The 16,298-nt window shown below is 30.7% G+C and overlaps 1 protein-coding gene across 1 annotated transcript in view; it reads left to right on the top strand.

Annotated features, from left to right (window-relative positions):
* The window catches only part of LOC117179507 (HIV Tat-specific factor 1 homolog), a 282,439-nt gene that overhangs the window by 186,902 nt on the left and 79,239 nt on the right, over positions 1–16,298 (top strand). Inside the window, exon 5 of the mRNA XM_033371377.1 lies at positions 8,701–8,867. Coding sequence (XP_033227268.1) covers positions 8,701–8,867 — 167 coding nt within the window. The remainder of the gene's footprint in view (positions 1–8,700; positions 8,868–16,298) is intronic.

The following is a 16,298-nucleotide window of genomic DNA, read 5'->3' as shown; positions in this document are numbered from 1 at the left end:
GGCGCATACTTTGAATAAAATATTTGTTATCATTCTCTTGAAATAAATGTGTTTTTTTCTTGAAAAAATACCGGTTTCATATGTATACACCTGGTAGTCTTATTTATATCTTGATCTGCATTTAAAAGAAATTGGAGATTTTGGAATTCATCTCGTTTGGATAAAAATTCAATTATTTGATTGAAAAGTTAATTATTTTGTTGAAAATGTAACTATTTTGTGAAAAAAGTCCTCTTTTCTATCAAAAGTTCAACTACTTTTCTAAACACTTTATTTTTTTTTTATTTGAAGGTTCATCTCTTTCGTTAAAAATAAATTTGTGAAACTGACAATCAATACCATTTTTGGTTAAGATATCAAGTGTTTTGTTAAAAGGACGTCTTTCTTTGTAGAAATTAAATTGTTTTATGGAACATTTATACTTTTGTATTAAAAATTACATTTTTCGGTTGAATTATCAACTATAAATATGTTTTGTTTGTAAAGTCGTTCTGTTGTAAATGCAACTATATTGTTAAAAATTAAAATCATAATTTTTGGTTGAAAATAATCTTTGTTTTTAAAATTAAACAATTTCGTTGAAAGTTCATGTATGTTGTTGGAAATTGACCTTGTTTAGTAGAAATTTAATCTTTTTGGTTGAAAATGTATCATTTTTTGTCAAAAATGCAATTGTTTGGTTAAAATATCAACTGTACATCTTCTTGGGTTTGAAAGTCGATTATTTCACTAAGAGTTGAACTACTTTGTAAAAAAATACGTTTTTTTAACAAGGTTTTTTAATTATGGTTGAAAATTTAAATATTTGGTTGAAAGTTTAACTCTTTCATTGAAAACTCATATTTTTTGCTTAAAAAATTCAACTTCTTGTAGATAATTCGTCTTTTTTACTTTAAAATTAAATAATTTCTTTAAAAATTCATGTATTTTGTCTAAGATTTGTCTTTTCTTGTAGATCATCAATTTTCTTGGTCGAAAATTCATCTGATTGGTTGAAAATTTAACAACTTTGTTTAAAATTAATTTTTTCTGTTAAAAGTTATTTATCTTTATCTGAAAATGTAACTATTATATGATTGTTTAAAAATTAATCGTATATAATGGTTAAGTTGGAAAATCGTTTTTTTTATAGAACATTAATCATCTTGGTAAAAAATTGACCTTTTCCCTTGAAAATTTAACAATTTTGTTGAAAATTCGTTTTTTTTCTCGTTCAATTCAATTTTTTAGCACAGTTTTTATCTGGAAATTGTACTATTCCATTTTTGGTTGAAACATTATCCTGTACATTTTATTAGTTAAAACACCAATTATTTGATAGAAAATTAAGGTATTTTGTTGAAAAGTAAACTTTAGGGTTGAAAATTGATTTATTGTGTTAATTCGATTTTTTTCCTAAAATTAAAAAAAACTGAAAATTCAACTGTTTTGTGTAAAAAAATTTCTGTTTGGATGAGTTCAACAGCTTTTGATAAAAAATGAAAGCCTTTTTTTTAGGAAGATTCATAATTTTAAATGATAATTCATCTCCTTTGTTAAAAATTTAAAGATTTGGTTGAAACTTCGTTTTTTTTTAGTTGAAAATGAAACTGTTTTGTTACACCGTTCGATTTCTAAAATTGTCAGTTCGTAAATAAGACTTTTGAGTTTGGATTTATAAATAAAAATGTAAAAATTAATAATATAAAGCGACTTAAAATAAACGAATTCAATTTATAATTTAAAAAGTTTCCAATTAAAAAAGAATTGTAATTAATCCATTTTTATTGATCAAAATGATTCATATATTCATCCTTTTGGCTTTGAAATTTAACAATTTAAAAAAAAATCCTTTTTGACTGAAAAGTCAACTCTTGTGTAAAATTAATATCTTTTTAAATGAGTTCAACAGTTTTTAATTAAAAATTAAAACTTTTTTTGTTTAAGATTTATCATTTTAGTTGAAAATGTAATTATTTTGTTGGAAATTTGTTAAAGTTTTTATCTTTAAATAACAATGCAAAAATTTTAATCTGGAATAACTTAAAATAAAAACAATGTAACTTTTATTTTAAAAAGTTTTTAGTTAAAAAATTAATTTAATCGTTAAATTTTTAATGTTACGAACTGAAATTTTTTTGAATTATTATCATTTTGAACCTTAACAATAATAGCGTAATTTGTATTTTTTAACCAGAAATCTCTAAAATGTTAAAGTCATAAAAAATTATAAAATAGTAATTTCGTATTTTAAAATAGTTTAATTAAAAAAATTGTAAAATTAAAAGGTGTTAAATGTTTGTGTTTTATACGTATGAATTATTGAGCGTTTAAATGAAATATTTCTGAATTAAAAATTTGTCAAGCTTCAGTTGTACAAGTTTAAAATTCAAAAGATGTCCACCTCAAAAAAATCATTTTCAGTTTTAAAATTTTGAATTTTCTAATTTCATCCTGTATTTTTAATTGGAACAGGAAATTTTTCAAAGCAATTATATGTATTTCTGAATTGGATCAGAGATTTTTTGAAAAAAAAAATAATTCAGATCTGGGACAAGCCATTATAAACAACTTTTAAAAACTATACAAATTTGAACAGAGTGGTTCGTAATAGAAAGCCTTGAATTGTTAAAATTGTAATGAGCTAAATTTTAAGTTTGAACGCTACAATTTTAATTTAGAATAATATTCAACATTAATTTAAAACTTGAAATTATTTGAAATAATTTGAAACACGATGTAGATTTTCGCAAAAATTTCAACAAAATAAATTAATTTTCTATCAAATAATTGGTGTTTTAACTAATAAAATTGACAGGATAAAGTTTTAACCAAAAATGGAATAGTACAATTTCCAGATAAAAACGGTGCTAAAAAATTGAATTGAACAAGAAAAAATACGAATTTTCAACAAAATTGTTAAATTTTCAAGGGAAAAGGTCAATTTTTGACCAAGAAGATTCATGTTCTATAAAAAAAAACGATTTTCCAACTTAACCAATATATACGATTAATTTTTAATCAATCATATAATAGTTACGTTTTCAGATAAAGATAAATAATTTTTAACAGAAAAAATTAATTTTAAACAAAGTTGTTAAATTTTCAACCAATCAGATAAATTTTCGACCAATAAAATTGATGGTCTACAAAAAATGACCACGCATCATTAATACAGATAGCCTCTCTCGTTCCGAAAGTTTAGCATGCGCTATAATAATCTTTTAGCGAAAGATAGTAAGTATGCACTCGTAATACGTAGATTTAGTTTCGATTCGTAATATTCGTATAAAAAACGGTTTAGGACTAATGGTATCGTCTTAGGTATCGAAAAACGGTATAGGACTGTATAACTCTTCAGGGAGGAACATAACTCTCACCAGAACACCCGGAACTTTTAATGAAAAATTTCCTTATGATTTTACAATATTCAAAACGCTGTAACCACGATCAATACAGAGCTCACCAATATATTTCTCGTTGAAATTTACTGACCTCTTGGAAAACTTTGTTAATTTCAAATAACCTCTAACTGACTTTGACCGTTACAATTGACCTATGACTTGGGTACGCACATGAACGTAGAATTTTCCGCTCTATCGATTGCAAATGTAAAAAAGGGGTTTCCATTTCAAAAAAACAAAGTTTACCTTCAAAAAGCCATGAAGGTTAACTTCAAGGTCAAATTGAAGGTCACCATTGAATTCCTCGTTGAAATTTACTTCAGGAATTACACTGACCTCTTGGAAAACTTTGTTAATTTCAAACAACCTGTAACTGACCTTGACCGTTACAATCGACCTATGACTTGGGTACGTACCTGAACGTACAATTTTCTGCTCTATCAATTGCAGATGTAAAAAAGGGGGTTTCTATTTAAAAAAAACAAAGTTGACCTTCAAAAAGCCATGAAGGTCAACTTCAAGGTCAAAATGAAGGTCATAATTGAATTCCTCTTTAAAATTTACTTCAGGAATGACCTTCAACATTTACACTAATTTAAAAAAAAAACATGTACATATAATTTTAAACATTGAATTCAGACATTTATTCCACAAAATCATAAGCATTTCAAAAAATCATATAATTGTAATAGAGGCTGGTTTAAAATAAAGAAAAATTTATTTTGCAAAGTATATCAAATATTCAATCACATCATCTTTAACTAAATCATTACATTTTTCTAAATAGAGAAGAATTAACATTCAATCTTTACGCTATTTAATATTGTAAAAACTAATCAGCTGATAAGTATTTAATCAGCTATAACATAAAAATCATTAAAGATTTAATTTCAGTGAATGATTCAAATAATTGATAAAAATAATGTAATTGGAAAGGAGGTATTTTAAACATGCACAATCTTTTAATATACAAATTATGGCCAATATTTAATCGCATACACTTGAAGTAAATAATCAATTGAGAGCCGGGATGCAAGAACCGGGCAAACGCTCGAAACCGGTAAAACTATTCTCCACGTGAAGAAAGTGCAGATGGAAAATTTGGTTTTGAATTTTATTTTATCAAACATACATTTAAATAGGAAATTTAATTACGCTTGGGGAGTCGAGTGAATTTTGAACTAGAAAGAAGTTCCAGCGACAAAATTGTTTAGTAAGGAATGAAGAAGTTTTTTGGAAAATATTAGTTCGATTAATACAACGGTTTAAAAAATATGGTTGTTTTACTTCGAGTGCGGTCAGTCCTCGCGCGTAGCCCAGAGCGTCTCCCGCGTCTCCGCTCGGATAACCGAATTTAATCGACAAGCTCGTTGAAAGTACACGATGAAAATTAAATAAGTACTAGAAAGAATTTTTTCTTATCAATATATTATACTTTACTGTTTAGGCTTATTGAAAAATGATGATGGAAATTCTTTTAAAACAGCGGAATCACTAAAGAAAAACTGAAAGATTTAAAATGCTTGTTAAAGTATTTAAATCAGTCTGGAAAGGATTTTAACGAAAAATGCTTCAAAGACATAGTTGTAAGGAGTAGAAAAGATAAAGAAAACTGAAATAAAGAACAGTAAAATGAGAATAATCGATTATTTTTAATTAGCATAAATATTAAATATAATAAAAGTTAACTTTCAACTGTCTCAACGCGCATTAAAGTCCGAGAAAAGAGGAGGTTTGAAATCCAAAAAGAAATTAAAATGCTTGAGACACTATTTGTCTTGAAAGAAATCTTTAAATGTGCACTTTTCAAAGAACGAAGCAGAAATGACAATTTTTTTACATTGTTTTGTTAACATAGCAGAATGCACTATAAAATGTAGGCTCTAATGATTACAGTTTCCTATATTTTACATTTGTTTTGAAAGAATTTCTATCATCATTTTTCAATAAGCCTAAGTGGTAAAGTATAATATATTGACAAGAAAACATTATTTTTAGTACTTATTTAATTTTTATTGTGTACTTTTAACGAGCTGTCGATCGAATTCGGTTATCCGAACGGAGACGCAGGAGACGCTCTTGGCTACGCGCGAGCACGGACCGCACTCGAAGTAAAACAATCATGGTTTTTAAACCGTTGAATTAATCGAAGTAATAGTTTCAAAAAAACTGATTTATTCCTTACTGAACAACTTTGTCGCTGGAACTTCTTTCTAGCTCAAAATTCGCTCGACTCCCCAAGCGCTGGAATGTATCAATGTACAATTTTTATGACGTGACGGAAAAAAATGATTAACTTTTTTTAATGTAAATATTTCAACTTCTAACCTTCAGAATTACTTTCAGAATAGTACAAAGCGTAACCCCTGCAAATTTTATTATGAAATTCCCAAAATTGAGTGACTGAGCACGAGTTGAAGTCAAAAAAGAAATTAAATTTTAGTTTGGTGAAAAAATCGTTTTTTCTCTTTATTTCGAAAACTAAAAAAGCTACAACTTTTGCACGAGGAAAAAAGGTGCGAAATTAAATTTACTAGTAATATGTATGTTTGAAAAATTAAAATTTGAAACAAAATTTTCCATCTCCACTTTCTTCACGTGGACAATAATTTTACCCGTTTCGAGCGTTCGCCCGGTTCTTGCATCCCGGCCCTCAATTTATGTTACTCAGTTAAAAGAAATTACAATTTAATCTTTATATAATTTAACATTGTGAAAAACATCAGCTAATAATTCATTAATATGTTCATAACGTAAGAAGCATTCAACTATAATTTTCATTTAAACATTAACGTCATTTTCGTTCTACATTACTTTTTTTTTAATTTTCATTTTCATTTCTGAAAATTTGATTAATTAGTAACTCTTTATACTAATTTCAGAAAAAATTAAAATGCATTTGGATATCAATTCAAAAAATAAATGCAATATCGATTTCACAATATTAGAATCGTTTGAGAAATTATGTAATTGAAATAGGGGTGTTTTAATATAAATAAATTTTATTATGCAGATTGTACTAAATATTCAATTATATAACCGTCAAATAAATAATCAATTCATGTTATCTCATTTTCAGAAACTAAATTTTAATTGTTATATTATTTAGTATTTTGAAAAAAAATCATCTAATAATTAATTATTTCACATTATAAGAAACATTAAACTATAATTTTCACTAAAGCATTCAAATAATTTTTACTTCATATCTTTTTTTTCTAATCTTTTTCTTCATTTTCACATTCCTAACTGTTACTTAAATTTAGTAATCAACTAATAACTAATTATTCATTTTACCAGATAAAAAAGCATCAAAGACCTATTTTCATTACAAAATATAAATGATTCTTATTTTATATTTGATTTTAAACTCAAAATTGCATTTCTAAAAAATTTAATTTATTTTTTCATTTCACCTTTTAAACTAATTCCAGGAAAAATTGAAATATATTTACAAGCGATGTTGAAAAATTAATTTAGGCAGTCACGGATTTTACGTGTATTAAAAAAGTTATAATCACAATAAAAAATATATCTATTGTAATTTATAATATAGCACTGTGGCGGTGCTGCATGGGAAAAATTGTAAACAATAATGAATTACTCGAACAATTAATACTCTGTAGTGACAATCTCAAACACTAGACACGTTGTGGGTCTATTAAAGAAAGGGAAATACATAAATTCTAGTTTATAATATAACACTGAGGTGGCGCCACGAACTTGAAGAATTTTGACATTAATGAAGAATAGACCACAGTAATCTTGAAAAATTAAATGCCAACTCTCTAAAACTCCAGAATAAGTAAAGTCCAAAAACAATCAAATTCCCGAACATTCTATAATATTACCGAATTTGAAAATTCCTAAATAATGAAATTCCCGAAATAAAATTGTTTCTTAATAGATATTACTTATTTATTATAAATACGATTATAAAATATTCTTACACACTAGCTGCTTTCATCAGATCACTTGATTGCATTATAAAAATGCACCAGTGACTGATAATATATACCGGGATAGCCCCGTGAATAATAATCAAATAAAATCCAACTCTAAACCAAAAAATGCCTTCGATATATTGGGCTGTAACCATTCTAAGCCTGTGACAACATTTTAAATAAAATAATAGTAATAGAAACTCACAAAGAAAAAGAGTACCAAAAATATTAATTGGCTCAATGAAGTGTGATAAGAAAATACACATGACAGTCAATCACTTAATAGTATCGTTAAACTAACTAATTTCTCTTTATCGTACATATTAACTATTTGCATCATAAAACCTAATAAATTTTTTAGATGAGGTAGCTCATTGATCTGCTGACTGTTACACTCGATGCAATCCCACCTGTCTGATAAATGATAGATTATTTGTAATCGGTTTTGCTCAGCAGGTTTGTAATCGAAACTATTTTCAGTGTAGGCTATTTCTTGTCGATCAAGATCGAGCACTAAATCGGAATACATTATTAATGCTATTTCAAGCTTCTACTAATATCTTAAATTAAACATTGTATGCGGATTCTGCAAGAAAGAGTGTTTTTATAAATGAAAAACATGTATTAAGATGCTTTCAAGTTCTGATGGATTGAGAGCACATTATTTTATCGCAGATTGATACATTTCAAGTCCTTTAGCAATTGAAAACAAGTATTTGATAATAATGATCAAACCCTAAAGTTATTATTATAAGCTTCTTGAAATTAATTGGCATGTTTACTTTTCAGTGAAAAAATTAATAATGTTTGCAGAAAATGGTTGCGTCAGGTTTTAATGATCAAGTTTCGTGGCTTTAATTAATTCCTAATTATTTTAATATTTTCACTTTTCATATAGATTTTTTTTTAATTTGTAAATTAATATTCAATATTTAAATAAGTATGCAACATTGGTAGAAATGTCATTAATCAATCTAAGAGTATGTAAAAAAATAACCTACATACTTCTAATCGAGCTTCCAATAGAGCCTCTAGAAATTCGTTTCATTTCCGGTTCTGAGATTATATTAAAAATATTTAAATGGTGTTTACATAAACTGATTTGTTTTGACATTAATGTCACAGGAAAGACTAATTCATGATCGGCTGTCAGTTCAACATAGACAAAAATACATTCCTTACTAGCCATCTGTTACATATCCAAATTCAGATTTGTTTAAATTTGTATGTTGAGTTCAGTCTTGTTTTTGAGTTCGCATTTATCAAGTGTGTAATAAAGTATAACTTGTTTATATTTAAATACTCTGAATAATAAGTGATTTTACTTTTCTAAGGAATACACATTATAAATCAACATTTTTTATATTTTTCAGATTGAATCCGTAGACCTCGCTCTAAATATTCTGGATGGATGGAAAATCAGAGGGAAGACTTTATCAGTTCAAAGGGCGAAATTCCAGTTAAAAGGAGAATACGATCCCGCGAAAAAACCGAAAAAGAGGAAAAAGGACAAAGAGCGACAGAAGAAATTTCAAGAAAAGTAAGTAAACAAATCTCTCATCCTTGGCGAGAAAATGATACATAGCCGAAAAAATTATACAATATAATTTTGTCCAATATTTATAATTTATCGCCTCGAATATCTTTTTCATTTAAGAAGCAGTCTCTTTAATTATCTCTCGAATGATACTAACATTTTGAATTTGACAAGTCGTGGCAAAAATTTCTGAAAAATAAAAAAATAAATGAGCGCAAAGTTAATGTGATTACAATGTGGGTGATCTTTTTGAAAATGTAAAGAGGAAGTAATCCGTTTTTCTTCTGTCGGTATTTGATTGCCAAAAGCAAATTCGATTACAGTACTTAAATCAGATAAAATGGCATTCAAAAGAAACGAGAGTATTCTGAAGATATTTGTAATATAATAATATTCATGAGGCTTATGGCATGAAAAAGTCTCTAGACTTGTTTCCATGGCAATTATTGCAAGTATTGCTACCACAGACTGCTTGGCGTTGGCAGTTCTGGTAAAAGAAGCTATACCACCGATTAGTCAGCAGCGTATTCAGCGAACGCGCATCTGTCTGCATGCAATTTCTTTCGCTGGAATGGACCTCTGATCTTGATATTTTCGTATGCATGAGCAGAAACAGAACAGTCATCTACCTGAATTTCAAAGATTTCTCTTATAGTCTTCTACAACTTTACATTTCATTCAGTCACAGTAGTACGAGTCTTTTTAGTCCTGTTTGTCCTTATTTCACTGATACACATATGTATGTAAAATCATTTAAAAAATTAAATAAAATACCAAGTTTAAAAAAATATTTATAAGTTTAGGGTTGCGAATATTCAGGACGATTAGTAAACATTCCAAAGAGAGCGAAAATGAAATCATTTGCTTTTAAAATCAACATGCAATTATAATTCAATTACGATATTGTTTATATATACATTTTAAATCAATCCAAATTAAACATTACCTTTAGATTTTAAGGCATTAAAATGTTAAAACTCGTGATAAAAGATCGTTTTAGTTTTTTGGACTTCAATATAAACTTTTAATTAAGGAAGGATTTTGTGATCAGTTTGTCAGTAAGAATATTTGAAAAAAGTTCTTTAAATGTAAACTCATTCAATGATGAAATTGTTTTGATTTCAAAGCAATTGTAATTTGGTTAGACTACAACCTTTTCAAATCGAGTTTTTATATTGAAAAATTCTCGATAACATATTCAATTACCCAGATGAAAAATCACTCAATTTAAGTTTAATTGACTAAACTGAAACAAATATTTAATTTTTGGCTCCTAAAATTAATGAACAATTTAAATTTGACTACTTCTATTTGAAAAACAATTTCATTTCTCATTTTTATTTTGAAAACTGCAAAATTTGAGTATCTTAAAATTAAACCAATTAAAATAGACACTGTGAATGACTATTTCGTTGTTGAGGCAAGTAAAAGAAAAAATCGCATTTTATACACCTAAGGCATATCCCATGATATTACAAATATAACATATTTAAGCCCTAAAAGTATGAAAGAACAGAGAGATTCGATAGGTTAGACACTTTCACACGCATTTATTTGATCGACGTGAAGCTGGAGCGTCTTAATGGACTTGTGTGAGTTCTTCGTATGGATAGCTATTAGCATGCATTTTTCCGTACAATACCTTATATTAAAGTTTCAAGTTGGAAGTATGCACATTTTATCTGCTTATAAATCAGAAACTGCCAAATTTAGTATTCGAATTCAAATCAAAACTTTTAATCAAATTAAAAGTTTTGGAAAATATCATGTTTTTTATTAATCATGGTAGCAAAGCATATATAAATGTTTATCCTTTTGTTGAAATGTTGTAGTCGCGAGACCTCGTATACATTGGTGCCAAAAACCTAATTGGTTACGACACTGCGTGAATATTTCTTTTAGTAACTGCTCTTAGTTTTTTATCCATTAATGTACACGGAGAAAAATAATTCGAAAAACTTGACCAACCTCAGCTGGGTAGACTTGGAACATATGGACACAATGATCAAGTTTTATTTCTAGTTTGGTAAGACGAAATTAGGTAATACTTCCTTCACAAACATGAAAGTGTGACAAATTGATATGAATATCTTCCGAACTGTACTTTAATTACTACTGTACTTGACAGTTAACATTTTAACACACATAATTGTGAAATATATTAAACGTTAGATAAAAATTACTATAAAGTTGGGTAAACGTGGTCGAGAGCTCGATAGACAATGTACCTGGGTTTACTGGAAAGGCATGAAGGAATGACTGTCACTCATCGAGAAACTTTAACTGCTAGTTTGGTAAACCGTAAGCTTCTTTGTGAGTGGAAAAAACGTATACACAATCAGTAGCACACACTTAGATACACATACTCATTAGTCAGTCACATCCAATCAGAATGCAATTTCGTCGCAAATACAATTCACGGCACCTACAACTACTTATACACATATAATATACACATAAATAAACCTAATACAACACATATAAGACGCTCTCGACGAAATGGCGCAGACGCATGCTTGAAGCTGAGATATAAAATTTGAAACTTTCTTATATACTAACTAGAGAAATTGATTAAGCACTTGTGAGAAACAGAGGTCAGGGGCGAATTTTAATTTTTCTAGTGCTGTGACTTAAAATTACTTATTTTTTTCTAAATTTTTTCCTACAAAAATTATTTTATAAAATAAAAAGGTTTTGAAACATGTATTTTGTATAATTATCACTTTACACTTTTTCTTTGAATACTAACTTATTGAATACTATTTGAAATTCGCAGATGCTACTTATATTCAGTTGAAAAAGACAAAAATCAAGAGTAGAGTTCAATATTTTAGAGTGAAGGATTTTCAAAATCACTTTAGAGTCTAGCCCACAGGTTTTGTGAATAAAATTTATATTCAACGAGAACACATTCCTTGATTTGCTAATTTTATATTTTCATACACGCAGAACAAAATTATGCTGAACTTACCGTATTTTAAGTTTAAATAAGGACAGCATAGATTTTCTGTAAACATGAACCAATTTTCTACATTTTATTACCGAAATATTTAGTTTTTTGATAAATTTAAGGATATTTTCTGTAACATTTACTGAACTTTTCCGTCAAATTAACATCTTTAAATTATTGTAAAGTCTAATAAAAAACTTTAAATTTTTCAGAAAGTATCCGTAAATTTGTAAAATTAATTAAAATTCAGTAAACTCTGCAGAAAATTCGGTAAACTTTACAGAAAAGCTATGCTGTCCCTATTTTAACTGAAAATCCTGTAACTTTATTAGAATATTTTTTCTCCGTGTACTTTCTCGCTCTCGGGTATTTTTTACAAAAAAATGATTAGATTCAATTTGTTTGAAATAAATTATATTTCAAACATTTCCAAGAACATTATAGTGATTTTCATCGGAAATTATTTCAAATAAGTTATTTAATTTCAAAGAATGTGACTTATAATTTGTAACAATTTCTTTATAGTAGAATTGTTATTTTTCATAAATAAAGTCCTAAATTTGTATATATCAGCTGTGTGCGCGCGTATGCTCGTGTGTGTGTGTGTGGTAAGTGCGGTTTAAAACAACAGGATGCGCAGGACTCGACAATTGATGGGCCAACAATACCGACCACTCTAGAGCTGGGGGAGCTAATGAAGATGGATTCAATGCGATGGATCGACAAAATCTCCGGACCTTTAGGTGGACGGACCGACTAAATCGCGACTTGCTAGATTGCTGCGATGCGAGTGTGGCCCCTGAACGGGATTACATGGCAAGACTACATGTTCTGTGGTGCGAGAAACACCCGGAGCTATCGCACTTTTCGCAACAACGTCTGCGAAACCATGTCGAACTACTTCAAAAATGGGGCTATGTAAGCGGAAAGCCTACTCTACCACAGCTAGAACAAGTCGGCAACAGAGAAAGAGAGGCGACACTAAGACCAACCGCGGGCAGGCATCCAGTAGATGAAGAGCGATGCTTTACGACCCGGAGAAACATCAACACCAAAGTTTCTCTCAAGTCTAAAGATCTGGCTGAAATGAATGACGAACTTCGTAGACATTTTTCCGAAGAATCCGACCTCTGGACTATCAATTGTTGTGTGTATAATGCAGCGAGAGCTTTGGCGGATGCGAACCGTGTAACAGAACCAACGGTTGATCATAAGACCAAAAGACGAATACACACACTTAACAAGTCAAAGCTGCTGACCATCAGGCAGAATATTGTTGAGAGAATACGGATACTATCTGACGCTAAGAGAAGTTTAGAGCGGAGAGAGAGATGGGTCAGAGAATATCAAAAGTTTCTCTTTGACCCATCTCGACTTTTCCAAGAAACTCAGACAACATAAATAGCTTCAAGGAGCTGTGTGATGCCCTCATAACACCTGATGAAGAATGCCCACCCATCACTACCGAGGAGGTGAAAAAAGTATTAAGAGGGATGAAGAAATATTCCGCTCCGGGACCAAATGGTATCAAGACCTTCAGCTGGAAGAAGTTTCCTTCAACCCATTAGCACTTGGCTCGTATTTTCACCTTATATTTAAAGTCGGAAGAACCAATTCCGGAGTGATTGGTGAAAAGGCGCACAGTACTCCTTCCGAAAACGGGCAACTTAGCTGACTTGAAGAATTACAGGCAAATGACTTGTCTGAACACACTGTATAAGATATTCAAAGCTATCCTAAATGATAGGATTGTTCGGGCAATTGAACCTGTGTGGCAAGAAATGTATGAACGCGGCTCAAAGAAAGGCGTAGCAGAATATCGGGTGAACGTGCTCATCAATAGATGTGTCTGCAAAGATGCAGCATACTACCAGCGTGACTTATCGATGGCCTGTATTGATTACCAGAAAGCTTTCGATTCAACCTCCCATAGATTTATCATCTGTCTTTTGGCAAGGTCGTTCCCGCATGAGTGGGACAACTAGATAGTATGTGTGCCAGATGCTCGGGGTGTACATGGCACGCCCTACAACTATCATCGGGAATGTATTGGCTCAAAATGTGGCGACGGTATATTAAGGTGGTAATGATACCGTCTTGAGTCCAGATAAGATAGTAAATCTGTTTTTCTAAAGCGGCATCAATCTCTCTATGCACCTTACGATGTGCGGATTAATCTTTAAGCTGTAAAATGATTTGATGAAACAAATCAATCCTTTCTTCAACCGTTGATATTTAATTATTTAATATTAAAATTTAATAATTAATTTAATTTAATTTAATTTCTGTTCGTCCGTCCTAATCTACGCTAATTTGTTTTCTCGTACTATATTTTAGAAAATGTAGTCTAATCGATTGAAGTCTCAGTATTTTTTGAGACTTCTAAAATGACTACATTTTAATTAATTTTTTTCTTAAATAATTGACTCAAATGTTATGTTTTTTTGACTGAAATTTGATCTGTTTGACTATTTTAAACCATCATCAACTCAGGTTAAGAACCTTTGCAAAAGGTACGCATGTGTACCGAAACGTCAGAAAGTTTAAAAGGAGTTTTTTCTATTAAATAAATATCTGAGCTTCGAAGAACATGTTTTTTTGACTCATATTTATTTTCGATTTATGATTGGACCGTAAGGCATAAATAATTTGAAATCTACGATTTGAAATCAATAATCTTTAAGGTTTCCAAAAGCCATATGATAAGTCTCTATGGGAGGTCGAATCGAAAGCTTTCCGTTAATCAATCCAGGCCATCGATAGGTCACGCTGGTAGGATGCTGAATCTTTAGGCTTGAGAGAAACCTGGGTGTTTATGTTTCTCTGAGTCATAAAGCATCGCTCTTCCTCTATCGAATGCCTATGCCCGCGGTTGGTCTTAGTGTCGCCTCTCTTTCTCTGTTGTCGGTTTGTTCTGGCTGTGGTAGAGTAGGCGCTCTGCTTATATAGCCCCTTTTTTGGAGTAGTTCAGCATGGTTTCGCAGACGTTTATGCGAGAAGTGCGATAGCTCTCTAGGTGTTTCTCTAGCAAGTCGTGATTTTGTTTCTCCGTCAACCCAAAAGCCTCAAAATTCCGCCAATCCCCAATGCATTGACTCTTATCTTCATTGGCTCATCCAGCTCTGGAGTGGTCGACATTGTTGGTCGACCCATTTCTTTGAACCGTGGATAAGGCTGCGTACTCTGAGAGGTCGCCCGGTATCCCAGAGTCACCGTTCTAGACCAGTGGTCGGCACGCTCTTGCCCTGGGCAGGGTAGCCTGCCCTGGCTGCCCTGTGACCTACTCTCAGGGCAGTACCTGCGTGCTTGGCCAGATCATCCCTTTCCTCAGGGGTCCTTTCTTAGAAAATGGGACAAAAATGTGAGATTAAAAAATTCGTAATTTTGCGATCAGTGACTTAAAAGTAATATATTTGGAATCTACGTATAGTTCCGATTCCAAAGACATGTAATTTGTTTATAAAGGTTGAAAGTTTGAGAAGTATTTAGTATTAAATTGACTGTCAATCTGATGTTTCTTGATTATAAACTCCTTCAAATTTTTAACTTTTTTAGGCAAGTAATATATTATTGGAATCGGAAAAATTCGTAGATGCTGATAATGCTATTTTAAAATCGCTAATTGAAAAATTAAAAGTTTTAAAATTTCCTTACTTTGACATTCCTGTGGACAAAACACCCTTGCTGGAGTAAGCTAACTCGCACTAAGGTATATGAATAGACCGAAAAGTAGTAGAAAAATTTAAGTCGGGTGGAGCCTGACCATACCTGAAAATTAAGCAAAAAGTTTGCCGACCACTGTTCTAGACACCTCACCCAGGTGCCATTTAGCTTTCGGCACGGATTTCACACCTCCGCTTGGAGGTTGACTCCTTCGGGACCACCCCTGGACAATTGTCCGCGACTGTCTATTAATTTTTGTAACCATATTCGGCAGAAACCTATGGTACAGGGCACCTCTATCCGCAACCCGAGAACGCGTTCGGTGGCTTTGTCATAGGCCCTTCGGCTTGATTCTAGAGGAATCGAAACCGAAATATATATATATGCGCGCGTGTATGAGTGAATCTTATTTGGATTTGGCGCGCACGGCCCTATTGCTTTGATTTTCACTCGACCGATAAGTAGCCAATCACGTGAATGGTTAAAAGTAAAATAGGAGTTATTTCGAAACGACTATCTGGTTAAATGACCGGGACCTCCAAAAACGTGGTGGATCGCGCGACAGGATAATCGATGCTTAACTATGGCATTACATTTAACCCGCTGTCAGTTAACCAATGATTTAACTGAGGTTGGTGGAACCGACCCTTAGCATTGATATTTTGGTTAATTATTATCATGCAATGAAAACATGTATGCTTTATTTTTTTCGTGATACCGCTGTAATATAGTCACAGCTTCCTCCTTCGATTAGATAAGCAGCCCTATATATTTGAGGGCTTCAGGGCCACTAGTTTAGTTCTAATCTTGACTCTACTCTG

The sequence above is a fragment of the Belonocnema kinseyi genome, chromosome 9 (assembly GCF_010883055.1).
Source record: "Belonocnema kinseyi isolate 2016_QV_RU_SX_M_011 chromosome 9, B_treatae_v1, whole genome shotgun sequence".
Lineage (NCBI taxonomy): Eukaryota > Metazoa > Arthropoda > Insecta > Hymenoptera > Cynipidae > Belonocnema > Belonocnema kinseyi.
This window is presented reverse-complemented; position numbering and strand designations above follow the sequence as displayed.